General features: G+C 48.3%; 1 protein-coding gene across 2 annotated transcripts; it reads left to right on the forward strand.

Moving 5' to 3' along the window:
- Window positions 1-1,733: 1,733 nt before the first annotated feature.
- On the forward strand, window positions 1,734-27,763 carry SLC49A3 (solute carrier family 49 member 3). Of its 2 annotated transcripts, XM_075138212.1 has the most exons (11): window positions 1,734-1,902; window positions 11,145-11,303; window positions 12,237-12,456; window positions 18,339-18,415; window positions 18,533-18,670; window positions 19,218-19,334; window positions 19,764-19,799; window positions 20,966-21,118; window positions 22,994-23,151; window positions 24,225-24,337; window positions 25,791-27,763. In XM_075138212.1, exons 1-11 carry the CDS (start codon window positions 1,774-1,776, stop codon window positions 25,943-25,945), a joined length of 1,455 nt encoding a protein of 484 aa, XP_074994313.1. In that variant the 5' UTR covers window positions 1,734-1,773; the 3' UTR covers window positions 25,946-27,763. The 2 variants fall into 2 exon arrangements, with proteins under 2 accessions (XP_074994313.1, XP_074994314.1); XM_075138213.1 differs by lacking the exon at window positions 19,764-19,799.

Here is a 27,763-nt window from a genome sequence, read left to right on the forward strand (position 1 = left end):
CAGCATTATCCAGACTTCTTTGATGATAACACAGATTTTTGAGCTGAAAAAGGAACGGACACGGTGGACAGATCACACGGACAAGACCCTCAGAGAAGTTCATTTTCATACAGGGCTCGCCTGCCGACAGGAGAGACCGGGGAGAGGCGGGAACGATGGTTCTCCTGGTGAGCACTGACCGCTGGGTCTTTCTGTTGTCCCATACACCTGGGACTCTTTCTAGCGTGTTGATGTATAAGTTTCTTCCCATGTGTCAGCGCAGATGGGTCAGGAGGACAGTTAACTCACACGCACAACCCAGGTCACAGCATGTCTCTTCAGAGCAGGGCAGAAGTTGCTGTGCATCAGCCTACAGCAAACGAACAGCAGTGCTCTTTTGTCAACAGCTCATAAGCCAGGCAAACCTGGTCAGGCATTTGTAGGTCTATGATTAGTATTACCTTAATAGTCCCACTTGCTATTACTAAATGTCAACCCCCAATTCCAGCTGAGGGAGACTGGAAGGCACAATCTATCAGTCAGTAGAGCTTGCTCATTAGCACAAACCACCCATGCTTCTCTCCACCCTGCAACAACAGGCTCGACTTGGAGTTGACATGGTTTCTTCTCCCTCCTTCCTCTCTCTCTCCCTCCCACCCCTCCCCACTCCCTACCTCCTCCCCCGCCCCTCCAGCATGGAAAATTTCAGCTAAAATTGTTCATGAGAGAATACTTGCATGCAGGATAACCCTCCCTATCCACTCTTCCAAATATGTCCAAAGCATGTGAAATAAAGCCCTTCTCACAATAAATGACCCCAGCCTCTGACTGAGAGGGTGTTGTGAGGAAGGGTTCAAAAGGGCTGAGCAAGAGGTGACATGGTGGACGACAGTGCCTTGGAGGCATTTCTGGAATCCATTGGCCTGTCAGCTTGGCACTCCTGAGGCTGAGCAGTGGGGGCGTAGGGGGGTGATCAAATCTCAGGGTTGGGAGAAAGACATCCAGGCACTATCAATGTCCAACCAACCTGAAGTCACAGGTCTTGTTTACGAGTGGAAGAGGCTTTTGCTTTGCACACTTGGCTTTCTCCCTTGGTGAGTTTTTGAGAAGGAGATAACAGCTAGTGTGGGTGTCTCTGTGGCTGTCTCTGCCTCTGGGCGAAGAAGATACTGCTGTCTGCAGCATCATCAGTCTCATAAAACCATAACCAAACTGTACATCCCATGGCTTATAGACCCCTGTGGGTCTTAACATCCTCCCTTTATTCCCTCTAGTCCTTTTTCCACTCCAGTAAGCGATCTCCCTCGGACACTGCTGCTCCCACAAGGCTTCTCCCTCCCACTGCCACCGGCCCCCGCAGCCATCGAAGCTGCCGCTCTGGCGCTGCCCCGAGGAAAGAGTTCACGGTGACTCTTACGGTAAGGCGGAGCTATCAGCGGGCATTCGTGATGTTGTTGCTCTTGTTGTTGTTTTAACGAAACACGAGGAAAGAGAGGAGTCTCCTCCCCGAGCACCTCAGCAGTCCCGCTTCGGAGCAACGGGCTTTTCCCCTCTGCCAAGCGCGACAGGCCAAATCGGCTCCGCGGGCACCGGCAGCCAGCTCCGGGCCGGGCCCAGCACCTGCGGGGAACGGCTGTGGCACGGCTGTCGCTCGGCTGTCGCTGCCCCACGCTGCGGGCTGGGCCGGGCCGGGCGGCAGGCGGTGGCTCGGCCGGGGCCGCCCCGGGGAGGCCGGCGAGCGCGGCGGGGCGGGGCCGGGCGGGGCAGTGCCGAGCTGTGCCGAGCCGAGCCGCGATGGAGGGTGCCGAGGCGGCGAGCTTGCTGGGGGAGCGCGGCCCGGGGCGGCTGGCCCAGTTCAAGACCTACCGGCGGCGGTGGTTCCTGCTGGCCGCCGTGTGCCTGCTGAACTGCTCCAACGCCATGGTGAGTGCGGCGCGGGGGCGGCACCGGCCCGGCCGAGACCCGCCGGCCGCCCGGTTCCCCCGCCGCTCCCGCTGCGCGGCTGGCGGAGTCCCCGCAGCCTGCGGGGTCCTGCGGGCCGCGGCCGCGCAGGGCAGCGGGGACGGCCCCGTGCCCGGGGGGAAAGGGGCGGCAGCGGCGCCCCGGGGTGCCCGAGCAGCCGTGAGCGCAGAGGGAGGCGCAGAGCAGGCAGGGCAAACAGCCCTCTCTCCTGCCTACCTGAGCCGGAGCTCCGGAGAGCAACTCCGGCTGCTGCTGCTGCTGCTGCCGAGGAAGGATGGGGTGACAGGGCTCACCTGAGCCAAAACCACCTCCCGTCTCTTCCTAGAAGCAGCCAGGCAATCCTCAGGGCTCTGCCCCAGTGCCCTGTCTCAGATCCACCCCCTCATCCTTGGAGCACCAGGACGCGGTTGTACTCGCACAGCACGGAGAAGGCTGAGCCTGGCCATGCCTTAGGGACAGAATAAGCGGCTCTTCTTTTTGAACTTTTTTTTCTCAGGTTATGACTTTGGCCTGCACATCTCCCTTTCTGACTGGTGGGATCCGGGGCATGGAGGGGTGATGATGGGGAAAGGGCAGGATGGGGCGGGAGGGTGTGTGTGGTCTAGTAGAGCACAGCAGGAAGTACCGCAGCATTAAGCCAGACTGGGATGGAGCAAAATGTATTCTGGAGTATGGCTGAAATTACTGCCGAGTCCACTTCATAGGCCACAGGGAGGAATAGAAAGTATTCAGCATCTGTAAGGGTCACATGTTTCAAACCTAAGAATAGGAGAACAATGTTGAAACTCCTTGGGCCTAGAAGCAGGAGTTAACTCTGCCTTATTGCCGGCCTATGATAGCAGATTTGTCTGGTCAGAAGAAGGAGCAAGTAAGTTTCCTTTTAGGATTTGTTGCTCATACAGAACAGTATAGGAGTGATTCTGCACTAAACATACTGGTATGTGAACTTCTTGTTGCCTATAGGTAGTTTATTCTGAAAGACCTGAAAAAAAGGGATGCCAGATCACACCCCACTTGTTGAACAGATTAAAACTAGGTTCAGTAATTATCAAGATAAACACATAAAGTTTCCCCTTACTGAGTCCTAGTATGCGAGATGGAAGCCCAAATCTTTGCTCTCCAAGACATTGAGGACATTGTTGATAATTATCAGGCTGATGTAGAATTATTCATGTGCTTGAGGATTACCGTGCTGCGAATGCAGGCTGTCTGGCAGCCAAGATCAGGTACTGTAACTTGCAAACATTTAAATGCTGGGAAGGAAGAGTAGGTATTCCATGATGCAAGAGTGCTGGAGTAGAGAAATGGAAAAATATAGTGAGAATTTGGCTGTATATGGAAAACAAAAAAGAATGTGCCTTCTCAAGGAAAAATCAGTGTATCCTTTAAGAGTGTAAAAAAGTGTCGTGAAGAAAAGCAATGTGAAGCCCCACTGCTTGCTTGCAGTTAAATTGGCACAGCACAAAGATCATTATGTAGCAGGAAAAAAACTCACCCTGCTAGAAGTGGATGGTGACAGCATGGGTGAAGGAAGCTGTACAAAAACCTTTCCAAGATGTATTGTCAGACTTTGACTTTGCTGAAACCTTAACAGTGAAATTGGAGGGTTACTTAAAAAGGTCCTTTCAATGCATCTGCAAGTATAACTGTGTCCTGAACCATGTTGCTGAAAACTTTGTAGCCCTGAAAGATTGTACTGTAGTCTGTCTGCTTGGTCTCTTGCCAACTTCCTGACTGTCCACTGTATTATTTTCCCAAAGTATAAACTTAAGCCAGAACTTCACCACTTCAAAACGGGGTGCTTCATAAATATCCTAGGTGGCAATACTGTTTCTAAGCCACTGCAAAGGTCTGGAATGGCAAGTATGCTGACATATAAAGTTGTAACCAAACATTTCCTGATGCTAAAGTTTCTTCAAATGTTCCTGATAAAAATCACATTAAAATGGAGTGGTTGAAAGGCCATGAAATCAAAGTGGTTGGTTGCTGTTTAAAAGTTCCAGATTAACTTGCCAGTTCTGTGTTGTGAAAATTGCCTTGCAAGTTAAGATGTGTCCTCAATTCCTGGGCAGATGTTGCATGCAGCATTTTGTTCTATGTATTCCTGTGTCAGGCTATCTGCAAAATGCATATGGTGAGGACACACGACTTTTGAGTTGTCTGACTTGGAAAGAACAGATCACCTCATGTGCTGGACCAAGCTTCGAGGAAGATGCCTTGTATTCCCCACTCTTACCCATGCACACGTGCAGCTTTCTGTTAGTGGCCTTTGGTGTCACTAACAGTGGCAGATAGGAGACAATCCTGAGAGGGAGAGACTGTCAGTGTCAGGAAGACAAGGTAGGAGCAACTTAACTGCAGGAAAGCACACACGGTCACGCAGCAAGGGCAGGCTGAGAAAGAAGTATTTCTTAGTTCAGTCTGTTTTAGGATTATGATTGAGCAAAACTGGGCCAGACCATGTGGTGATGAAAGGGGCACTCTTCCCTACTTCCTCCAGCTCCACATCATTGTGTGAAATCCCTTCTTTAACCAGAGCACAGTGGTGTAAATATGACACAAGGGAGGCTTTTACACCAACGATAAATAGCCCATTACTTGAATCTCTATTACTGACCTGAGTTTAAAAGCCTCTGTCTCTCCCTGCTGTACAAAGTGGGTACTATCTTACCAGGGATTGGTTCTCATTTCCTAAATACGGCTATTCTGGAAATTCCTAGCTGACAATGTAGTGTAAGAAATCCTTGCATTATCTTAGGAAGGCCATAAGTAGGCATCAGTATAGTTCACTTGCTGCCTGAAGCCCTAGGCAGAGAGGCTGTTCTGACCACAGCTTAGATGACTGCTCCCCAGCTGTCTCTTCCAGCACTCCTGGTGAGGGGTGACATAACTATGCCTGCAGTTGCTCTCCAGATTTGTTTTGTCAAACTGATGGTTTTGAGTGTGTGGGTTTTTTAATCTGAAGACTTAATGTTTAAGATTATTCGTGGTGTGCTGACATCTGCCGTAGCAGTAAACTGCTGAGGCAAATGCCTCCTTCCTTGTTGCCTCCTTCCTGTGAAGCTGAACAGGTGGGAACTTTGTGTTTCACAAGAGGAACTTTTTCTTGCCTTAGCACAGAGAAAGACGCAGAGGAATGAAACCGAGAGTGTTTCCTGCCCTGTTCTGTGCTTGTCAGTGTGAGCAAGCTGGGGAGGAGGGGAGCAGAGGGTTGGAGCTGGCTCACGCTTGGCTGGGTGGTTCCTGACTCACCAGCTTGGAGGACTTCCACCACCACTTAGTGTACTTGGGAGAGGAAGGAGAGCTGCACAAGTGGAGACTGGCATGCTCCAGGGCAGGGTGCGCACGCTCCTCGCCCACACCTGTCTGCTCCAGCAGTGTCCCTGTAGATACGCATGCACACACAGCTGCTGCTGCCTGGCTGTTGTGTCCTGCTAGTCCTCCTGAGAGCTGTAGGGGCTAAAATTGACATCTAGGCAGAGATCTGACTTTTCTGAAGATTGCGCCTCTGTCCTTACTTGCGGGGCTGCTGTGTCAGCATGGGTGCCTTCAGTTGGGGCCAGGGGCTGTTTGCTTCCAGACTGTGTGGCCCTTTTGACCTTGCAGATGAGGGTTCTGGTGTAAGGGCTTCATAGCCCGGTCTCAGTGGAGGAGGAGGCAGCCTGCGTGTCTCAGGAAGACATCCTGCATCACCTTCAAAGCAGTGTCCGGGTGCGCGGGAGAGAGCATGCTGGGACTGGGAGAGCTGCTGCAGGCAGTGCCTGACTGGGCATCGGCGAGCTGTGCCTGTGCCTGTTACAAAGCAGAAGGTCCTGTTTCATGTGAGTCGTCCCCCTTGGCTCATCCTTTTTAAGCTGTACATAAAAGGTATTACAGGGGCATTGCTACACTGTGCACAGCTATACAGCATGTCAGACAGTGAAGAGCACTCCATATGGCAGCCTTTGCTAGCTGATAGCACCATTGACATGGCAAAATGGCTTAACTTCCACCCTGCCTGATTGCATTCGCTTGCCATTCTGCAAATGATTTTGCTTTTCACTTTTAGAAACTTGATTTGTCGGTGAGGAGGGTAGACATTTGTTAACAGCTTGCCTTTCATAAAAAAACAACATTTTTGGTACTGCTTCTGGCAGGGCTGCGCCTGATTATACATGTGATGCATCAATATATCATTACCGCTCTTTGAGCTCCGAAAATCCTGGGGCTGCATTTATTTATGCTGCCTTTTGCAGCTCACACCTATTGCTTACCAAAGTGTAGAGTCTGTATGGAGTCCTGCCTTCAGCCATCACCTTGCTACCATTTCAGACAGAGAATTGGTGGCTCACAGCCCACCAGTAACCTCCTGCAGAAGTGGGAGGGAGGGCAAATGTTGGGGTCCTTTGGAATGGGTGGAGGGAAACTGGGTCCTGCGCGTGAAATAGATCCTGGAGAGTCTGTGTGGGAGTGAAAACAGTAAAGGCCACAGGGTAGAGGAACTGAACCTGGAGAAGATGGAGGTAGAAGGGTAATGAGAGCAGGAGGAAAACTAGAGAGTTTGGGCTGATTCTGGGAGGAAGAGGGCTGGATCCATGTCTGAGAATCAGTTAAGGGTTTACAAGGGTACCAGAAAGAGCAACAAAGCAGCTTAGAAATGGGGACAGGATAAGAACAGCTGTAATCTGTTCTTGGTTACAGGACTGCCCAAGCAGGCCTGCGATTAATGGGGAAGGGAGGAGGCAGTCTCTGGGAGGTGCAGGAGAAGAGAAAACAAAATGTCAGATAGAAGAAAGTTAAAGCAAAGGGAAGGAGAGCTGAAAGTGGAGCCAGTACCCGTCCAACATCAATACCAGTCAGATGGTTTGAGTTTCAGTGAACTTGCTCTCCCTGGTGGTCCCACATGCTCCATTGTTAAAAGAGGTGTGGAGGGGGCTCTCCTATAATTGAGGATATAAGTAGACTCTGGGTGGAAAACATTTCTGTCCTTTTCTTCTAGTGATAGGGCATGGCTATGCAATCAGCCAGCTTGCATGCTGAAAGCAGTGGGAGCTGCAGCTGTACCCCAGTGCAAGCCAGAACAAGCTCGTGTGTCTTCAGGGGACCTTCTGTCCTCTTCATCAGTTGCTGTGTCCACTGTGTAGAGCACAAGTTTTTACAGTGAAGGATATGTGCTGAGGTATGACTTCCTGCCCAGACTAGCATGCACTGAAGCTTTTGCTGTCTCTAAACTCAGAAATCACAGTGAGATAAACATGCTTCTAAGGCTTGAGCTCAGGAGAGGAGAATAGTGTGGGAACTACAATTCCTGCATTTGGAGAAGAAATGGTGTATGTTATTACAGCAGCTATTTCAACATCCTGCTAGATGCATATCTGAAGGGAGGGAAAAGTCCATCCCAAATGCTGAAGGATCAAATACTATGGTCTACAACATGAGTTACCATGGCCAATGATATTGGATTATACTAGAGCAGGAGCTGTCATTTGAGAACAAATAATGCAAAATTTGTGAGGTAATGCTGGGAAGTGAGTTTTGCCAAGTATTTGGGGGTTGGACTCGCAAACCCGTTGTGGTTATTTGGTGTTCAAAGGCAAGAGTCCCTGTGCTTGAGTGGCTCTGCATGGGCTTCTATGTAAATGACTTGACCTAACTATGCCATGGTCCAGAGTGTGGGCTCCTACTGACCTCCAAGATCAGCCACTCCAACCTTTTAAGCAGCCCAGCTGTCTTCTGCTGTAAGGACTGCCCAAGGCAGTTGTTGAGCAGTCAGGGTGTGGGACTCTGAGCTGGGTGCATTTGAAGCCTCAGAGTCAAGGCATTCCTGATCTGTGGGGAGCCAAGCTGGGAACTTTGTCAAAGTTTGCTAAAAGATTTTGGTTAATTTTAGCCCTTACAGGGCTCAGAAGGGACATAAGCCATAGTCAGTGAATGCAAATTGCTTGTCACCATTGCAAATCAGGAAGAGACAGTGACAAGGGGCTGGATTCTCTCAGTTCTGCTGTTGTGACATCCATTGAGCTGCCTTCAGAGGAGCGCATGTGGACATGGGCATAGCAGTGCACAGACGTTACACAGACTCCCCTTGATGCCTTCTGCAGCTCACACTGAGGCTGTAGGTCTGTGTGGCTACATGGGCAGTGGAGCTCAGTGCAGCTTGACCAGACCACAAGGGCAGATTTCCACAAAGTGAGGCTTGTGCAGGGTTTGAACAAGTGTGTAGAAAACCCTGCAGACAGAGCTGTCTGTCAGTTTCTCCTTCCTTTGTCTGTCCCAGGAGCAACCAGCTTTTGGGGCATTATCTCTCCTCCTGCATCTGTCACCATGATCTACAGTGGGGATCTTTGATACTGTTTTTGGTGTGCCAAAGCTGAGTTAAGACAATGGCCCTTGGGGAGTGGAGGAGAGAGGAACCTCTCTCAGTCTCTATTCTGTGTCTTTAGAGGTTGCAGGGTTTAGACCTCACAAGGAAAGAGCTGCATCATCCTCACCCTGTACTGCCTGTGGGGACATGTATCGTGGCAGTCCGTGCATAAGTGCCAGCCTTGGCAGTGCAGAATTTCGGAAACAACATATAGGATAAGGGCACTAGCTCCCAGCAGAAGAGCTTGCTAACTACGGTGGATGAAGTCATCGTAGCTGGGAAAACCAAAAGCAGAAGGTGGCATACTCACTTGCTTAGCATGGCAATTTCCCTGTGTTGGCGAAATCCGACAGTGCCATCTCTTTGTTGCAGGGGCATTTGGCAGCCATTTTGACCACAGCTACAGCTCGAGCTCCATTGCCCAGTTTTAATTTCTCTGTTAGAGCCACACATGGTAAACAACCTCTGCCTGAATGGAGGCAGAAACATACTTTTTTCTCCAGACCCATAAAGAAACCCACTTCCTATTTTGAAGAACAAACTCAGACTTGGACGGGCTGCAACTTCCCATCTTCCATGCTCTCATACACATACGCTAGAACTCGAGCTCTTGCTCAGGATAGAAATACAGGGCAGCCCAAATGCTTGGTTTTCAGCAAGGAATAGTTTTACTAGGTCTAATGGAAATATGCCAGAGTGCTTGATCCCAGGTTGCCTAGATATGTACAGCCACTGAACACAAAATGCTGTGCGCTGGCTTGTGGCATCATTCTCCTAATGATGTCATGCATGGGTGAGCGTCTTGTGTGGAGGAACAGGAGGGGTAAAATGTACCTGAGGCTGGCTTACAAAATCTATAAATTACACTATTTCCTGGTACAGCGTTTCATCACCCCCACCCCCACCTGGAAGGCAGTGAGGAATGGAGAATTGCTGTTGCTGGAAATACACAGCTGGGTTTTATTTAGCAGCAGTTTAGCATCCCATAATCAAACTAATGCTCGTGCCTTAGTGATGCTTGTAACTTTTAAACAGTTACATTAGCATTAAACATTTAAATTCCCATCCCAATCTGATGGAGATCAGTTCTGGAAAAACAAAGATGGGTGAAATTTCTTCCTGAGACAAGATGGTAACATCATTCCACTGTTATATATTATTTCAAGGAATTTTTTAAAAGCTCATTTCATTAGAAGTCTGCTGCAAGTCTCCCAGTGACCTGAAATAGCCTCCTTGTTGTCTAACAAGAGTACAATTTCTTTCAGCACCCACCATCTTCATCCACCTGACTGTAGAAGCTGAGTAAACTCCAAATCCACCCCCTGCCAGACCTTTACCTCATCCCACATGGCTGTATCTGAACCCAGCATGGCGTTGTGAGCATCGTGTTGAATGCAGGAGATCTGGCATGTCAGCTCCTTTCAGAGAAGAGGAAAGGGCTGATGGTAGGAGTCCTTGCTAGGACACTGATAATACATTCAAAACTTCTCTGTTACTGCCATTTACTCATTGCATCCCTGCTAGGAGAAAAGCTCAGCTAAACAATGATTTGCATGTGGCTATTCTCACACAGTGACACTAAGAAAGAAGAAAAGTCCATCTCCCCTTCTGCTTCCATTTAATGTGGTAGTTTTTGTGGTCTCTAGCATGTAAGAGGTAAATAGGAACACTGGAAATAACAAGTAGGAGAGTGTAGGGACACACCTTCTTTTAAGGTTACCCAAGCCCTTTTCAGTTACACATTAACGCTGCAGCTGATGCTGTCTGCAGGATGCAGGCTGTGAAGAAGCAGCTCGTGATGGCAGAGAGGGAAAGAGACTGGAAAGAGACAGTGGCTGGTGTTCTTTTGTAGGAAGCTATAGCTGAAGTTTTCGTTCACATTTCTGCAAACATTATCATCTTAAGTATTCAGTAGCTGCAAGATCATCTTCTAACAATGGAGTAGCTTACATCCACGTCATTGAAACCTGTTCTCAGGTTAGGCCAGTCTTTTTGAAAAGCACCAGAGGGCATCTTCACAAAGAATCCATGGAAACATCCTTAAATTTGGGGTAGTACCCTCAATTCTTTCTTGGCATGATATCAGGACCTGATTTGAGGATCAGAGCAGGCCTTGTCATTCCCAGAAGAAACCAGAAGCAGACAGCAACCTTATGAAACCAGTGCCTAAAACAAGGTTTAAGGAAATATTTTCAGATATGGCACTGGAAGGAAAAGATGGATAGTTATTAAAGTACCTCTTGTGTTTCCCTGTTATGTGTTCTGATATATTGAATAATGCAAATTTCTAAGCCCTTTCTTAACCATTGAGTGTGTGTAGGACAGCATGGAGTAATGTCTTTCTTGGCTGACACGTAGCAAAGTTGTTCTTACAAACCCACATCCAAGGGTTACCAATGCAACCATAAATACCAGGCTGAGTTTAAAAGGCTCTTAGTTGCAGAGAGGAGATGGCAGCCTCTGTTTGTTTATGCTAACATAGAAGGTTTGCTTGTGGTTTACATCAGGTAAGTAAGTGCATCAGGGGCCAACATGTTCAATCTCGGGACAGAAAAAGGTACTGACCTCTGCTTCTGCCAGCTCCTAGAAGCAGGACTAGGGAATTGGGGATGAGGTAGTGAAATGGATGGGGTGCTCTGGGCCAAGATAATGATGGTATCAGTGGTAAAATAGTCCTAGCATGAATAACTGCAGACACTGGGGGGGCTGAATTTTTATTACCAGCCTTAACATCCTAATTTCAAGGAGAGACTAAGATAGCGAGCCCCTTCACAACTCAGTTTGACAGTTTGAAGGGATGCTGAATTTCTGTTTTGGTGAAGGTGGTCATGCTTACCCATCTTTGCTTTCTACTCTGCAGCTGTGGCTGACGTTTGCTCCTGTGGCTGATAAGACAGCTGCCTACTTCCACATTTCCCTGGAGATGGTCAACTGGCTCTCAATAGTGTACCTCCTCATCTCGATCCCATTTGGTCTGGTGGCAACATGGGTTCTCGACAGCATGGGGCTCAGATGTGCTGTGAGTTGAACTGTTCTGTTTCCCTGAGAGTGTTTCACCTAGAGATAGCAGTAGCTGCAAAAAGCACTAACATACATACTGTGAATGGGAGTCTTGCCAAATGCTGCAGAGGATGAGTATGTTGAAAGCTCTTTCTTAGTTCAGCAATAGCTGTCACATCACCTCTGAGGTGGGGAGCAGTGGGAAAAGTCAGAATTGCATCCCTACTTGCCTTTTTCTGCTTCAGTTTTTGTTGTCTTAGCCAGCTGACCAGGACAGATGCTGTGAGCTGACTTTGTGAAGCGCTTGCTGTAATTGGGTAGGGTTTGATATGGAAAAGTGGTTTTTGTGGCCAGCTATTTTGTTTGCCTGGCCAGTTTAAGGAGCAGCAGGGCAGGGTACAAGCAAGGGACCCCCGTCAGCAAAGAGCTTTGTCTATGCTAAGCCAGCTTGGGATCTCTACACAGTCTTCCCAGAAGCAAGGGTGTTGTGGAATATGGCGCTGAAACACTAGCATGCTGGTGGTATAGAAGAGGATTTGCAGAATCCGAATGCTGGATGACTCATTGCCATGATCTTTGGATTATCACAGCAAAATGGGCGATGACGCAAACTTGCAAACAGAGTGTAATTAGTGAACTTTGGATTTCTCATCAATTCCATGACAGTGTCTGCTGTCTTGCATAAGCTACATTGTGGTGTAGTTCTCAAGTGCGGCCAGGACAGCTGCCTTGCTCCCTAAGGAGAGAGGTAACTCACTTACTGTTGGATCAGGAGCATCTTGCAGTGGCCCAAAGGGGTGGGGGTGGTCCGCAGGCAGCTTTCCATGCAGTGATTACTAACGTGCAGTGTCTCCTGTAGTGCATCTGAGACCCTGCTCATGCTGCTCTGTTGCATTATGTTCTGCCCTTCAGGCTTCAGCACACAACCCTTGGCTGTTTCTGCTTGCTGCAGGTGATCCTGAGCGCATGGCTGAACATGACGGGTAGCATCATCCGGATGTTCAGCGTCCTGAAGTTCCTGAGCTTGGGTTCCCAGAGTTACTGGTACCTGTTTATTGGGCAATGCCTCTGTGCACTGGCACAGCCTCTTATCATCTTTTCACCCACAAAACTGGCAGCACTATGGTTCCCAGACCACCAGAGAGCGACAGCAAATATGATCGCATCAATGTGTAAGTGATAGCTGCAAAGTATTACTGCTGCCCCCCAGAATTTGCTAGCATTTGTCTGCCTGTCAGAGGCAGCAGGCAGAGGAAGCCCTCTGTACTACAGCCATTTGGACCTGCAAATACAGCTCCACCCAAGAGTCTCACAGCCATGTGGAATAAACCAGTGCCTTCAAGGCCCCGCAAGACAGGCAGGCATTTCCATGCTGGGGAGCAAGAAGTGGGCCTTAGCCACATCCAGGTGCAAAGTTCAAAGTAAGACACCCACACTCCCACCCTTCTTCCCCTCTGCCATGATGAGGTGATCATCTTTGCCTAAATATCATAGAAGTTGGGAACAGCCATCAGTGTTACTAAATTTAAAGTCTGTAGTGGCCTTAATTCTGCAGCTTGTTAGGAAGGTGTCCAAATTGCACGTGATGCCAGTGGTCATAGTTGCAAAATTCTATAACCAGATAGAGGTGAGGCTGCTGCAGCAATTTTGTCCACCGGTTCGTCCAGTAGCAGGGCTGAGTGTGTATTCCCAATTGGTATGTATGCACACACAGATAAAGTATACTCAGCTAGCCACACAAACATGTTAGGGATGCTAAATGCAGCAGGACTACACACACAGAAACCATATCTGCCTTGCAAAGTGCCTGGAAGCTGGGAAACTGGGAGGGAGGCACCAGATACGCTTGCTCTAATCTCCTCTTGATTCCTTTGGGCCCTGCTAGACACAGGATACCACACTTGACAGACCTGTTTCCTCCCTCCATGTGAGATTTTCCCCAGCAGCCAGAAGAAATCTCTTCCTCCTTTCTCCAAGGCCCCAGAAACTGGGCTGGCTCACTGGCTCCAGCTGGGAAAATCTCACAGTACCTACATGTGTGGGGGAGTCTCACCTGCCCTTCCCTCAAAACAGCCAACAGCTGCCTTCCCTCCCCACTACCTTGGAGTTGTGGGGAAAGAGTTGGCATGGGGAAAAGGGCAGTATAGGAGCACCCCTATACATGAATTTATGGTGTCAGAACAAATAAATTATTTTTGCGCTGCCTTCCCTAGAATAGGGTGGACCTGATGGCTCACCTTGTTTCCCAGGGCTGAGATAGACCTTCTCCTTCCCTGCTGGAGAAGGAGCTCTGTTGTCAGTGTGGTGCAATACAAGTACTACCAGGGACCACTGGGCCCTCGGTCTTTCACTGCCCTGAAGGACCCCAGTCTGCAGACAACTTGCTCTTTTTAAGTGAGAGAGCAACCAGAGCAGCCAAAGAGCATTTCTTTCACATAGTGTCCTCCGTCCTTAGAGGACCAAATGGATCTAACTGTGGGAAAGAATAAAACTGAAGAGCAAGGAACAGTGGAAATCCAAGACCTGAAGCTGTTCAGTCTGTGGCACGTTGAGATATCAGTGTGAGGACTGAATGGGCTGTGATTATTATCTGCTGCAACACCTGCATATTGCTGTGTAGAGGGCTTCCATTAATAATGTCTGGTTTCACCCATTACTGTCTGCTGTACAAAACCAGGATTTCATTTCAAGAAAGTTTAAATATTGCCTAGAAGGAGCATCTGCCACAGCCTCAGTCATTTACTCCAGTGGTTAATTACCTCACTGGCAAATGTCTACATGTTACTTCTTATTTTGATGCTCCTTGTCCCCCAGCTATTCAGTCTTGTTGCACCTGTTTGTCAGGTAGTTATGGACAGGGTCACCTCTTCTCTGCTTTGTCTAGAAAGACTGAATGGCTCCAACCCAGTCACTTTACAGGCACATTTCCCTTTGGCTCTTCCCACGTGTCTCCGTGTCTGCCTGTTGCTCACATGAGCTTTTTCTCTCAGCATGCTCCAATTTATCAATTCCCATTTCCTGTGTTAATGCCAGAGCAGCACTCAACATTGCTGTACTGTCAGTATCAGTGCTGCACACAGAAACTGGTCCTACAGCCTCCTGTCAGTATCCCCACAGCTCCTGTTAGTGCTTCTGCATAGGCTTTCCTGTGCTTGTGTGCAGGCAAAAACGGACCCTGCATCACTATGACTCAGCTGTACTCTTGAGTATTTATCATATCTCGGTCCTCCCCATCACTTGTAGAGACTTACTCACAGAGAAGCAACGCAGGGCCAAGAACTGATCCCCTGTGAAGACCATGAGAAATTCTCCTGTGTCAGGAGAAGAAAGACTTGTCTGAGTCCACTGAAGTGGCCTCTGCTTCATCCATGGGATTCTTCATTTACTGTGGTCTGCCAGCATATCATTTTCTGCATCCTGCAGAGTTTTAGTGCATCAGCATCGCTGTCCACAAAACACACAGCCCCATTGCAGAGTACTGCAAATAATCCACTGAGACCCCTGGACTATAATGCACAGTTCATTAACTCCAGTGATCTCCTTTCCATTCTTAGTCTATGCTCATATCACTTCTCTTCCCAGGAAAAGAAGGTGGCTGAAACCCTGTAATTACTCAGATAGTCTCACTTAGTCTTTTCAAATTTAGCTCAATGCTCACATTTTCACCCCTTACCCATACCTTCTGGAACTGCTTCAACATGCTGATAGTTCATGGAGACACCTGACAGTAGTTTTCAGGCAGTTCCCTACAATGCCCAGATGCATTTTACCCCAAGGAGAAGCTTTAATCCATCTCCTTTTGTGTCCATGTGCTTAGAAGAAGGTAACATTTCACCAGGATCATAAGCTAGTACTTTCCCAAGTACAGAGCAGAAATTCTGTTATTGTTGTGTGCTATAGCCCTATTAATGATGCCTTAGCCGAACCATAGAACAGGCAAGGTTGGAAGCACCTCTTGGGATCATCTCGTCCAACCCCTGCTCAAGCAGGGTTGGCTAGAGCAGGTTGCCCAGGGTCATGTGTAGTCAGGTTTTGACTGTATCCAGGGATGGACATGTTGCAGGTTATCTGAGCAACTTGTTTTAGTGTTCAACCACTGTCACAGTAAAAAAGTTTATATTCAGACAGAGTTTCCTGTGTTACAATTTGTGCCCATTGCCTCTTTTCCTGCCACTGGGCACCACTGAGAAAATTCTGGTTTCCTCTTCTTTACAACCTCTGATCAAGGTTCTTTTCTCCAGGCTGAACAGTCCCAGCTCTCCCAGCCTCTTTATGTATGAGAGGTGCTCTGGTCCCTTAATCATGTCTTTGGTCCTTGAGTGAGCTTGCTCCATTAACTACGTATCTTTGTTGTGTTGAGGAGCCCAGCACTAGACTCGGCACTCCAGATGTTTCTCACCACGGCTGAGTAGAGGGGAAGGATCACCACCTTCCACTTGCTGGCAATGCTTTTCCTAATGCAGCCCAGGATGCTGTTGGACACCTTTCTGCAAGGGTGCATTGGTGGCTCATGGTCAACTTGCAGTCCACCAGGACCCCATGTCCTTCTCTGCAATACTGCTTTCCAGCAGCTTCTCCAGGCTGATCAGCTCTCTCAGTCTCTCCTCACATGACAGAATCTCCAGTCCCTTAATCATCTTTTGGCCCTGTGCTGGACCAGTAAGTCTGTGCTTCCCTTATACTGGGCAGCCCAGAACTGGACACAATACTCCAGCTGTGGTCTCACTAGTGCTGAGTAGAAGGGAACACTCTGCCTAATGCAGCCCAGGATGCTGGTGGCCTTCTTTATTGTGAGATTGTGTGCTGACTCATGGTCAAGTTGGTATCCACCAGGACGCCTACGCCCCACACCAGGTCCTTCTCTGCAGAGCTGCTTTCCACTTGGTTAGCCCCAGTGTGTACTGGTGGATGGGGTTATGCCTCCTCAGGTGCAGGACTTTACATTTTCTCTTGTTGAACTTCACAGGATTACCCTCTGCCCATTTCTCCAGCCTGTTGAGGTTCCTCTGAATGGCAGCGTAGCCATCTCTTCTGTCAGCCACTCCTCACAGTATCACGTCTGGCTGTGTGTGCTCTCTGCCCTATCGTCCAGGTTTTTCATGAAGGTTAAACTGTATTGGCCCCAGTATCAACCCCTGGGGTGCACCACTAGTGACTGGCCTCCAGTTGGACTTCATGCTAGTGATGATAATCTTCTGGGCGCAGCTGTTCAGTTGACTTTCAATTCATCTCACTGTCCCCTTATCCAGGCAGTACTTCGTCAGCTTGTCTGCGAGGATGTTATGGGAGACAGTGTCAACAGCTGTAGTAAAGTTGAGATAAAAAACATCAGCTGCTCTCCTCTCATTCACGTAGGCAGTCATCTCACTGTACAAAGCAATTAGGTTGGTCAAACATTTCTCCTTTGCTGACTACTCCTACTTCACCTTGTTGTCCTTCATGTGCCCGGAAATGATGTCCAAGATTAGTTGTTCCATGACCTTCCCAGGGACCAAAGTGAGACTGAAAGGCCGGGAGTTCCCTGGATTTTCCTTCTTGCCCTTCTTGAAGATGGGAGTGACATTCGCTCTCTTCCAGTCCTCAGGAGCCTCTTGGAATTGCCATGGCCTTTTAAATATAACCAAGAATGGCCTTGCAAGGAAAACAGCCTGCTCCCTCAGCACTCATTGGTGCATCCCATCAGTCCCATGGACTTGTGTATGTCTGGTCTACTTAACGTTTCCTAACCTAGTCCTCCTCCACTGAGGGTAAATATTCCTTGCTCCAGGCTTTACCTCTGGTCTCAGGGCTGAAGGCCAGTCTTACCAGTGAAGACTGAGGTGAAGAAGGCATTGAATACCTTGGCCTTTTCCATGTCCTTTGTCACCAAGTCTCCTGCCTCATCCAGCAGCAGGCCCATAATTTCCCTAACCTTCCTTTTGCTGCTAATGTACTTGTAGAAGCCATTGTTGTTGCCCTTCACATCTCTCACCAGACTCAATTCCAGATTGGCTTTGGCTTTCCTAATCCCATCCTTGCACACTAGTAGAAAATCAACTTCATTTGTTTCACTGTTTGCAGAACATCACCTTGAAGTTAAAAACTTGTCTCCTGCAATTTTGGACGTTCCCAAGCTGAGTCACAGAAATCGGCTTCACATGCTCCTCAGCTCCAGCCCCATAACAATGCAACCCCCTGCTCCAGTACAGACAAGTGTCCAAGATTCTCTTCTGGCATCTGTTTTTTGTAGTTGGTAGCAGAGATCAACTTGTATGCCAGCTTGGGCTTTACCGAGGAAATGTATTGGCTTGAAAGGTGTCAGGAATGACCTAGTGTCACTTTAGAGAGCTGTTACAGGGCTTTCCTGCTTTCCATGCCCTTTTGGCAAAGACCAATGGCACCCTGGTGACCATCGGGAAGAGCATGGCCAGCAGCTTGAGAGAGGTCCCCCACATCTGAGGAGCTGTGCCCAGTTCTAGGCTCCTCAGTAAAAGGAGGACATCGACCTTGTTAAGAGTCCAGTTAAGAGCCACTAAGACAATTAAGGGAATGCAGCATCTGTCATGCCAGCCAAGACTGAGAGAGCTTGGACTGTTCACCCTCAAGAAGGCTCAGGGGGATCTTATCCATAGGTATACATCCCTAATGGCGTAGCGGGAGTAAAGAAGGGAAAGCGCCTCTATTTATTACTGCTGCTATATAACAATATGAATTCTTGATGACATGAATTCGTCCATCTTCATTTTGTCCCTTCAGCTTAGCATTTACTGAGGCAGCCTTGTGAGGGTAGGGACACTGTAATTCATAGATGAAAATCAGGAGTTAGGGGTTGTAGGGAAATGGGTTTATAGAATGGACTTCATGGGGGTGAGGGAACAGATGTGGCCACAGTAGGACCACACATTCAACTTTTCCAAATGTTCCTCTCCTGGTTTCTCCCTATATATGCCTTGTTCTGTCCTTACTCGTTGCTCTGCTGCACACTGCAGCTCTGGTGCTAACTGGCAGTAGGGGTGGACACATGATTCTGACTGCTTGCATGAAAAAAGTGTCTCTCTGTTTTATTTCCTTCCAGCCAATCCCTTGGGTATTCTTATAGCAAACGTGCTGTCACCTGCACTAGTTCCTGAAGGAAAGCACATCCCATTGATGGTAAATGAAAACTGCTTTAATCAGCCAGCTGGGCTGATTGCAGTCCAGCTGATTTATTTATTTGGAGGCAGTGGAGCTGGAAAGACTGGTAACATGTCTTTACTTTGTGTTGCGTAGCTGGGTGTTTATGCCGTCCCAGCAGTAACAGCCTGTGCTCTAGCAACTGTGGGGATTCACGAGAAGGTTCCTCCAACGCCTCCTTCGGCCAGTGCCACTAACTCCACCTCCCAGCCATTCCTCACAGGACTCAAAATGGTAAGTGCTGTAGCACAGAGAGAGACCAGTCGTGGAGTGAGGGATGCAGCCCTGCTAGACAGGATATGCTGGAGAATCTGCTGACAAAGCAGACTCCACCAAACCTGCCATGGAAAGCCCCCTGAAGGAGACCAGAATCCTTTCCTTCCTCAGGGAAGCTCGCAAAGCTGCGAGAGACGCTATCTGACTCTTCAGCTGTGGGCTGGCTGCCGTTCGGCTAGCTCAGACAGGCACATCTGGGCTCATCCAAGAGGACCACACAACCTGAGCCTTCTGAGCAGATGTGGTAACAGGTAGGAAAACACATGGCAAAGTGAAGGAAGAATTTGGGCAATGAAGAGATCCTTCCTCCTTACACGGTCCCCGTTTTAACTGGTCCTCTGGCTGAACTGACAGGAGAGAGCCAAACTCCTCTAATGATCACAGGGTTGCCCTGTCAACATTTCTACCTGTGGGGTCAGAGCCACTGACCCTCAAGTCTACTCTCACAGCCAGGCCTTTTTTCCCCCTCCACTTGTTTAAATAATACATTAACTTCTTTTTCTAGCTCCTGAGAAACAAGCCGTACATCATCCTGGCAGTGTGCTTTGGAGGAGGAATTGGGATGTTCACCTGCTTTTCAGCTCTGCTAGAACAGATCCTTTGTGAAAAGGGGTATTCAAATGTGAGTCTTCCTCCTTTCCTCGCCATTGTCCATGTCACCTACGATACAATCAGAATTATTTTCCCTGATAAGGGACTCAGAGCAAAGTGAAGACAGTTGAATATGCTGCACTGTCTCATATCTTATTTGCTCACATTACCTAATATAGATTAAGCAGTACATTAATCCACAGGACAGTCAATCTCTCAGTATAATGGATGATTTGCATTTTCATTACTGCCCATGACCAGGCTCCCATTTGCAAATAAAAACCTTTACTTCTCAAACACCTTTTAGGCAAAAAGAGTATTGTGTTTTTTCTAAGCCGCTCCAGAGCACTGATGTCTATGCAGCCGTCTGACACCTTCCCCAGAGTAGGATGGGGCCCAGGCAGGCCCTAGAGTGAAGCTGAAGGCAGGCTGATGCAAGTGCCTTTTCCTCTTTGCACAGTCTTACATGAAGCCAGGGCAGCAGAAGAGGTCACAGGTACTGTGATATCTGTTTCTCCATCCTTCCCACGACACTGGCCAGGTGCTGCTTTTACAGTTGAGCACAGTGTGTGTACAGCTGGTTACTCCTGCTCTCTCCCTGCAATAGCAAGGGGCTGCCCCAGTTCCTGAGTTTCCCCTCAGACAGGCAGCACTTCAGTCCTGCTGCTTGTATCCCCATGAAGGTCCTCTTAAAACACCTCTCCAGCTGTATGTACATCTACATGTCTGGTCTGTGTCCACTCCCTCTCAACTCCCAGGTCTGATACCTGGCTCAATGCTCCATAGCCAGGTCACATTTGCACACTCCATTAGCTTTTAACTGGAAACCTTTTAAACTTCGCATCCTTGCTTTCTGTGCATCATGATGCTTTTGTCTGTGTGTGACTGGCTTGCCCTGGCCCTTTAGCACACAGTAGCTATTCCAGATACCCTTTCTTTCCAATCTGCCTCTGAGGCTCCCAAAAATGTTTATCCAAATTTGTTAAAGCTTTCCTGCTTTCAGGATTGGTGTCTGCATTTGAACTCTTAGGGAGCTGAAGGAGTGGGACAAGCAAAGATAGTCACTGCAGGCAACAGAGCATGTACCCTATCCTAACTACTGCTCACTGCCTCTCTAATTAGACCTCCTTGCTACAGCCAGGGTAACACGCTTTGGGGCTGCCAGCCTTGTGGAAGGCATTCTGCCAGTGCAGGTCCCCTGGTCCCTGGTAAGGAAAGGGCCAGGAACATGATTATAAACAGGAGCAGATGCCTAGGCAGTTGGACCTGTTACCACCAGTGTGGAGAAGGCACCTGGTTGCCCCTGGAGGAGCCAAGAACAGTCTCACGCCCAGGTTGGAGCATTTAATGCCAGGGAACTGCTGCTGCTCTGCAGCCAGCCTCCCTTGCCAGGTGTGCAGACTTGTCATCCACTGAGACCCTGGGAGTGCTGTGACCCTGCTTTTCCCACACACTTGTAGCAGTGCCTGGGCCCCCTTATTTGCTACTCAGGAGGAGTAGCAAATTTGCTACTTGTGGAGGAGGCCTCAGCTATTACAACAGGCAGGGAAGCTTCTCCTCCTCAGTAAGTGACCCACTAGCAGCAGGCAGATGGGTCAGTGACATTAAAACCTCTTTCCTAAGTGCTCTAGTTGCTCAGTTACTTGTTCTTCTACCCTCCAGGAATTTGCTGGCCTGAATGGTGCACTCTTCACTGTGTGCGGTTTGTTGGGTGCTTTCCTGCTAGGCCTGTATGTCGACCGGACAAGGAAGTTCATAGAGTCCACCAAGATTTCTTTCTGCCTGAGTGCACTTGCCAGCATCGTGTTCGCAGTGGTGAGTTCTCCCTTGCATTGCACCATACCTGTGGGCTTAGTTCTGTTGCCATCCGATAAATCATCAACTCAACCAAGGTTATTTGATGTCATAGTATTTATTAAGCCACGTGTTATGTTTTGGGATTATCTCTCTGGGCTAGGAATGTTTTAAAGAAAAACACTTTACTGAGGATTTCACAGTCACTGTGGAGCCTGAGACAGACTGCTTCAGAATATAAATAAATTGGCATAATTTTACTTTCTTACACTGGATCACCATGTTTGTTTACTGCCCTGAGACCATTCTTTCAAAAAAGAAATGGAATTGCTAAATATCCATCTTACAAAAATGAACAAGAATGCCATGTTTTCCCAACACCTGCCTTTAACAGTGGAGGCTGCCAGGAGTGTAAGATTAGCAGAAAGGACCTAGTTATGTGCCTAATTCTGCAGTAGTTCCTTGAGTAGGACAAGACAAGGGAGATGCAGAAAAGGGGGACACTTGAATCCAGCCAGGAGAGGAATGCAGAACCTGGAGACTTTACACCCATGGGGCTGGAGTGCGAGTACTGCACTCAACTCATTGCCAATGGGAGCCATCACCCAGCAGGAACCTGAGCATGAGGCACCGGACTGCTGGCACTGCAGAGGACCCAGACTGGTGCAGGTCTCTGCTTTTCCAACAGGCTTGTGCTATGCATTTGTCCTGTATGTTGAAAAATCCAGACTTTCAACACAGCGTGATCACACCTCCCCCTGGGCCAAGATCCTAGTGATGTTAGCTCCACTTTGAAGAGGCAGACAAATGCAGTGCCTTTCTTGGTGTAGGACAAGGTGCCTAAAGCAGACCTTACATTTCCCCCTTTAGTACTCTGGCATTTGTTGGGGGGATGCTCTGAATACTAGTCAGCGTGCCTGGGCTCACATAAAGCAAGAGGCTGTGTCAGGAGCAACAAGCAAACCTTTCCCTCCTGCCCTTCCCTTCATCCCCTTCATCCCATACAGATGAACTACTAGTTCAAAGTAGTAAAATGAAAAACACCCATTCAAGTCTGCTTGATGCCTTGACGCTTTGAACTTGGATTCCAGACACACGGTTTTGCTTGACTTTACCAGTTTAGCTGGGCCAGGCATGCTGCAGCCATGCCAGGACAGACACCTCGTATTCCTCTGTGGGAATTTATTACATGGTTAAGGAAGGAGGTAGCAGCACTGTGGCTGCAGGATTTATGCCCTTGACTTTATTAGCATTGGCTGGACAAGGCCATGCTCTTTCCTCCAGAGTTAGGGACAAGGCTGTTGTACGCACTAAATTAATCTCCAGGGTTTGTGAATGTTTCAGGTGGTTTTTGTTTGTTGGTTTGTTTTTTTTTTTTTTTTTGTGGTGAAACCCCAACGTTACCAACATGAGTCTGACATGATAAAGAGTAGTTTTCCTTATCACTGAGCTGTAGCAGCTAAGGAATAGTTTTCCTTATCAATGTGCTGCAGCAACCCAATGACTTCTCATACGTAACCCAATGCAAACACTACTTCTGAAATGTTTGCTTGCATTGGGAGGAAGGTGTGTGTTTCACTTGGTGCTGGAGATGTGCTGAGCACACTCCTGGTAAGTTACTGACGAGGAAGTCAAGTCATAGTATTAAGACCACACCAATGCTTTTCAGGTAATTCTGCTGATCCTCGTTCCCCTTGCTTAAATTCAACAGATAAATCTCGATCTTGTAGCCATTTGTTGACTCTAAAGGATTGGAGGTAAAAGAGAGATTTCAGGAACAGGTAGGGAAGGTACTGGTGAGAACAGTGAGCCCTTGGAACTGCAGGTTATGGGTTCAGAGGCTTTCTGCACAGCAGTGCTGACATGGAGACTTTGGTGTTGCTTTTCTGCCTGCAGACTTCTCGGTTCAGACATCAGGCCGTCACGCTGGCCATCACCAGCTCGCTCTTTGGTTTCTTCGGTTTTGCCATCTACCCCATTGCCATGGAGCTGGCTGTGGAGTGCTCCTACCCTGTGGGAGAGGGCACATCTACAGGCCTCATTTTTGTTGCAAGGTAAGCAGGCAGGTTAAATCCAATTGACAGCTGAGCTTGGGTTCAAAAACACACACACACACATAGAGGGGTGCGGGTGCAGATAGAGAAGAGCACGGACATCAGTGCTAGCCACCCTGCTGAACTTCTCTCTGGTGTCAGTGCACATGACCAGGGCAAGGGAGGAGCTGGCTGGCTGAGCCATAGAGCTGAAGAGCTAAAGGTTTTAAAGGAAGGAGGAGGATGTGGAATTGGTGCAAGAAAAGCAAAAAGGAAGATGAAGGTTTCCCTTGCTTGTCACAAAGCGGGATTTAACCATGCCCAGCATCACCTACCTTTGAAGCAGATGGGGGCTGTATGCCTGAGAGGGGCACCCATTCCCACGGCAGTACAGGGACTTGTCAGGTCTCAGTGGTCTGCTGAGGGAGATGGGGCTCATCACTCACAGGGCAGCTGGTCACAACAGATGGGGCAGTGACAGTCCTTCCCGTGATCAATTTACATGCCTAGGGCTGGCACTGGACTGCAGCAGAAATGACTTCTTGGAGCCATAAGAATTGATATATGTGGCCTGGTGCTATGTCTATGTGTCAGGTGGAGCTGCAGCAGCAAGAAACATCAGTCAGAGAGGGGCATTAGACACCACCTTTGAAGGCTGTTGTCTCCCCCTGGTTGTGGACTTTGTTGCTGCTGCCAGCCAGCTATGAATGAGGAGGAGGCTGAAGTTATAGCCTGACTTTTTCCCATCTTCAACCCTGCAGCGAGAGGTGTTTCCAAGTCTCTGCCCAGTGACTAAGCCTCAGCTCCTTGACAGCTGTAGTTCAACACCTGCCTGCCTCCAGAGGGAGTATACAGTGGTCCTGCCATGCTGGCCCCATGTCTGGGCTGTGCTGAAAGGCTCACCTGGACACCCTGTGAGCCAAGGCCAGTTAACCAAGCGCCTGGGCCAGAGGAAGCCAGCAGTAGCTTTCTCTGCTAGAAGGACCCTGCTCCACAAAGGGGCCTCACTTTCTTCCCGCTGGAGAAGCTGGGCTTGTCTGCAGCACTGATGAATCGGGCAGGCGCCATGACTGCATTTTGGCTTCTTCCCACAGCCAGATTGAAGGTGTGATTTTAATGGTTCTGCTACAAGCCCTCACTGTGCGTGTTTCTGAGGATTCATCCTCCACCTGCGCCCTTGACCAAGATGGAGCCCTGGACTGGACAAGTAAGTATGTCCTTGGGAAATGATGCTGGACACTCCGTTGCACCCCAAGTACCCCCCACTCTCCCAGGACTCACTGTGAGGGAGCCTGCAAGACTGATTCCTATTGTAGCATTCTTAGCCACCTTTCCCAAACTGATAGTACACTCCTTGCTGCTCCTGCTAAACCAGGCCTGCAAGATTGAAATGAGAAGACCTCTAAGGTGCCATGAATGTTGCTGCTGACTCTGGATTAAAATTTCTTTTACGGCCACCCTGCAGAGACCTCAGCTTCACCAAGCTAGAAAGCAGTTCAGGGGGGGAAGACACTGTCCACGTAGCACAGCCTGTGCTGCTATGCAGTGTGGGAGGCCAAGACTACAAATGCATTGACTGAAAACTACTTCCTTTGCTTCTGCACACACAGCTGCCTGGATTTGTAACATGCAAGTACAGCTTTGTTCTGACTTATTCCACATTTTCCTTCCTTTCCTAGCTGGTCAGGAGAAGAGACAGCAACTGAGATGAACAGGAGCACAAATGTGTTTTCACTGCAGGCTAAACCCTGGTCTTGATCTCTCAGGTGGTTCATATTTATGTAATGACACCTGGGGACACACCATAACACAAAGGCTGGCATAACACCGTTTAAATATATCCTGCTTGGCTGAGCAGAAACTCCCCAGAACAAGCTCCACTAGCTGGCAGGGAACAAGGCTTCACAATAACTGCCCCCAAAAAGCAATTTGACTGCTTCATGTCTGAAAGCCCGCAATTCTCCATCTTATCAGGTCAGAGCTGGATCTCATGATTAGGTACCCATTCCTACTCATTTTGTGGTCTGATACATGCAGGGACATCTGTGGAGAAAGGCCTGGAGATGTTTATTTGAGACACTGGTGGAATGAGAATGTAACTACTTCCAGGCCTTGTTGCATAGCCTTTTAGATTTACTTTTTTTTTCTTCAGAAAAGGTTCTTTCAACACAAATTTTTCTTTGATGAAAGTTTATCCTTAGTAAACCTTTCCTACACTTTGCTCTCAGATGATACAACAAGAATGATACAACCTGTGTGGACCTGGTCTCTTATGAAGCTCAAGTGTTTTGATTCAGTCTTTCTTGTAACTTTCCTCACCACCCCCCAACACACAAACGTGTACACATACGCAGAAACACACACTCCCACAAACACACTGTGTGCACTGGTGTAAGACCTCCAAGCTGTGGGGTCATGCAGGACAAGAGTCCTGGAAACCTTCCACATTTCACCCAAATCTTCCTATGCCAGTGTTACGTGAGACAAAGTTTGGCTGTTACCAAACTGACATTGCCACACTGTGAGCTGCGCACTGTCCTCAGGGGTGGCCCTTGGGAGGAGGTCACCCAGGCTGTGCAGTAGCTGGGGGGCTGACCTCTAGACTTCTGCACCTGTGGGGAGTTGTGAATTCACCATCTAAAAGTGTATCTTCCTTGCAGCTCCGGTAATGGTGCTGGCTGGCCTCTGCAGTGCTATGGCTTGTTTCTACGTCATCTTCTTCCACACTGACTACAAGCGGCTCCATGCTGAGACAAACAGTGGTGATTTGGTCAAGGCAGAAGATACAGCACCAGCAGATGTTCCTGAAGCCTAACCCCAGGCAAAAAGGGGATGCCAAGGGCCCAGTAAGGGAAGGACTCAGGCCTGTGGGCAGGGACCATGACTGCAAATGCTCAGCTGGCACACTGGGATATCTGGGCCTTGTTGCACAACAAGCAAGGGCTAAAGCAGAGTCACTGGGGCTTCCCTCAATCTTGTATTTATTTGTGAGTCTGGGCTGTAAGAAAGACTGTGCTGCCAGAAAGGTCAAAGTGGGACTGGACAACTTCTGCAGGTAACAGGGATTTTTAGCTGACTTGATTCAAGCTAAAAAAATGTTGCAGAGGAGAGGAGCATCATATTTCAGCCATTTTTTCATTTTCATGTACTTGGATCAGGGGTGAAGCTTTCAGAGGGATGGAAGCCGTGCCTATCACAAAACTAGTGGAGAACTTTTGTTTAAGGACTGTGGTTCTTGTACAGCAAGAAACAACTGTTCCACTCTAAGATTGGTGCTAATTGTACCTTTTAGCTAAAGGGCAGTAGGAGCTAAAGCATCCTTTCATGGCAGCAGGGAAGTGTAGGCATGTGATCTGTAATACAAGTCTGTTACAATGAGCCACTTTGTCCTCTCCTACAAACAGGAAAAGAAAAGCCCTACCTGCAGTGCCGCCTGTAGAAGAAGAAAATATCAGTAAGCAGCAGAAATTAAATATGGCAGCATTCCTCACCCTTCTGGTCCCCTGCCAGATGCTGAGACATTCAGGATAAACTTGTTTTACTCGGGCTTCTGTTGTTTCTCCACTTCTCCTGCAATTCCAGTGGTTTAAGTTTTCCACAAGAAGATGAACCTGCTGGTGTAAGATTAGGGTAATGTAGCCTCCCCAGGCCAAGTCATGCTCTCCTATAGAGGAACAGCTCACTTTTTGGGGAATGACACAGCAGTGCCTGGAGTGGTGGAAGCTGGCAGGAGAACTGGCAAAGGCGACCACTTAGAGAATTCAGAGACCTGTCATAAGTTTCTGCAGATGATAGGGGCTTTTGGGGGAAGACCAAGTAAGAAACAACATCAACAAGCACCTTCCAGTTCTTCTCTGCAACTGACAGCTGTTCTTCAGTGTTAGAAGAGATGGGTAGTGACACAAAAGTTCCCATTTGGAGTTCAGTTACCCTAACAATTGCAATGGGCACAACTGGATTTTTCATTTTACAGTACTTCCACAGTAGTCCAGTGTCCTGCTTTGGTGTTCAGGTCTAGATGTACAACCTGAGAACTTTTTACCCTACAACATTTCAGTGGTAAAAAAATGAGATAGATGGGGATGCTTCCTACCATGCATCTTGCAAGGGGATCTGAATACTTGCTGCTTAAGGGAACTTGATGCAGATTGGACCTTGACTGGCTTTGTCCAGTCCAGCTAGAGGATGATCACAAAGCAAAGGATGCACTTTCCCTGAGGAACACTATACAGAGGAGCTCTCTCAGTGCCTGGATTCTCTTCCCCATTAGCAACTGGAAATCTCTTCCTTTGTAAAACACCTAGCTGCATCCTTCTAGGGAGCCTGCTAGTTCCTACAACTTCAGCCTTGCTTTCACCAGTAAGCACTGATGTTTGTCAAAAGGAGCAGGAAGGAAGTCTTAAATTGAGGTGAAACAAGATCAGTTTGGACCTGTCAGAGGAATGAGATTAGCTGTCTTTGGCAAAACTAGTCAGTTCTGTAGCCCTGGACCTAGTACACTGAACAGGTTGACACCAAATTTACCTGCCACTCCTGAGTCCTACTGTACTGGGAAGCAAGAAGCACTTGGTACTTTATATTTTTATATATTTACAAATGTTTTTTAATAAAGGGTGATTTAAGAAAAGATTAA

The sequence above is a fragment of the Calonectris borealis genome, chromosome Z, assembly GCF_964195595.1.
Source record: "Calonectris borealis chromosome Z, bCalBor7.hap1.2, whole genome shotgun sequence".
Lineage (NCBI taxonomy): Eukaryota > Metazoa > Chordata > Aves > Procellariiformes > Procellariidae > Calonectris > Calonectris borealis.

Bases quoted from the DNA above. Each gene is read 5' to 3' on its own strand.
- SLC49A3 (XM_075138212.1), top strand. From the start codon at position 1,774: ATGGAGGGTGCCGAGGCGGCGAGCTTGCTGGGGGAGCGCGGCCCGGGG. The intron at 11,304-12,236 runs GTGAGTTGAACT...TGCTTGCTGCAG, and splicing joins GCATGGGGCTCAGATGTGCT to GTGATCCTGAGCGCATGGCT. The intron at 21,119-22,993 runs GTGAGTTCTCCC...TTCTGCCTGCAG, and splicing joins CCAGCATCGTGTTCGCAGTG to ACTTCTCGGTTCAGACATCA.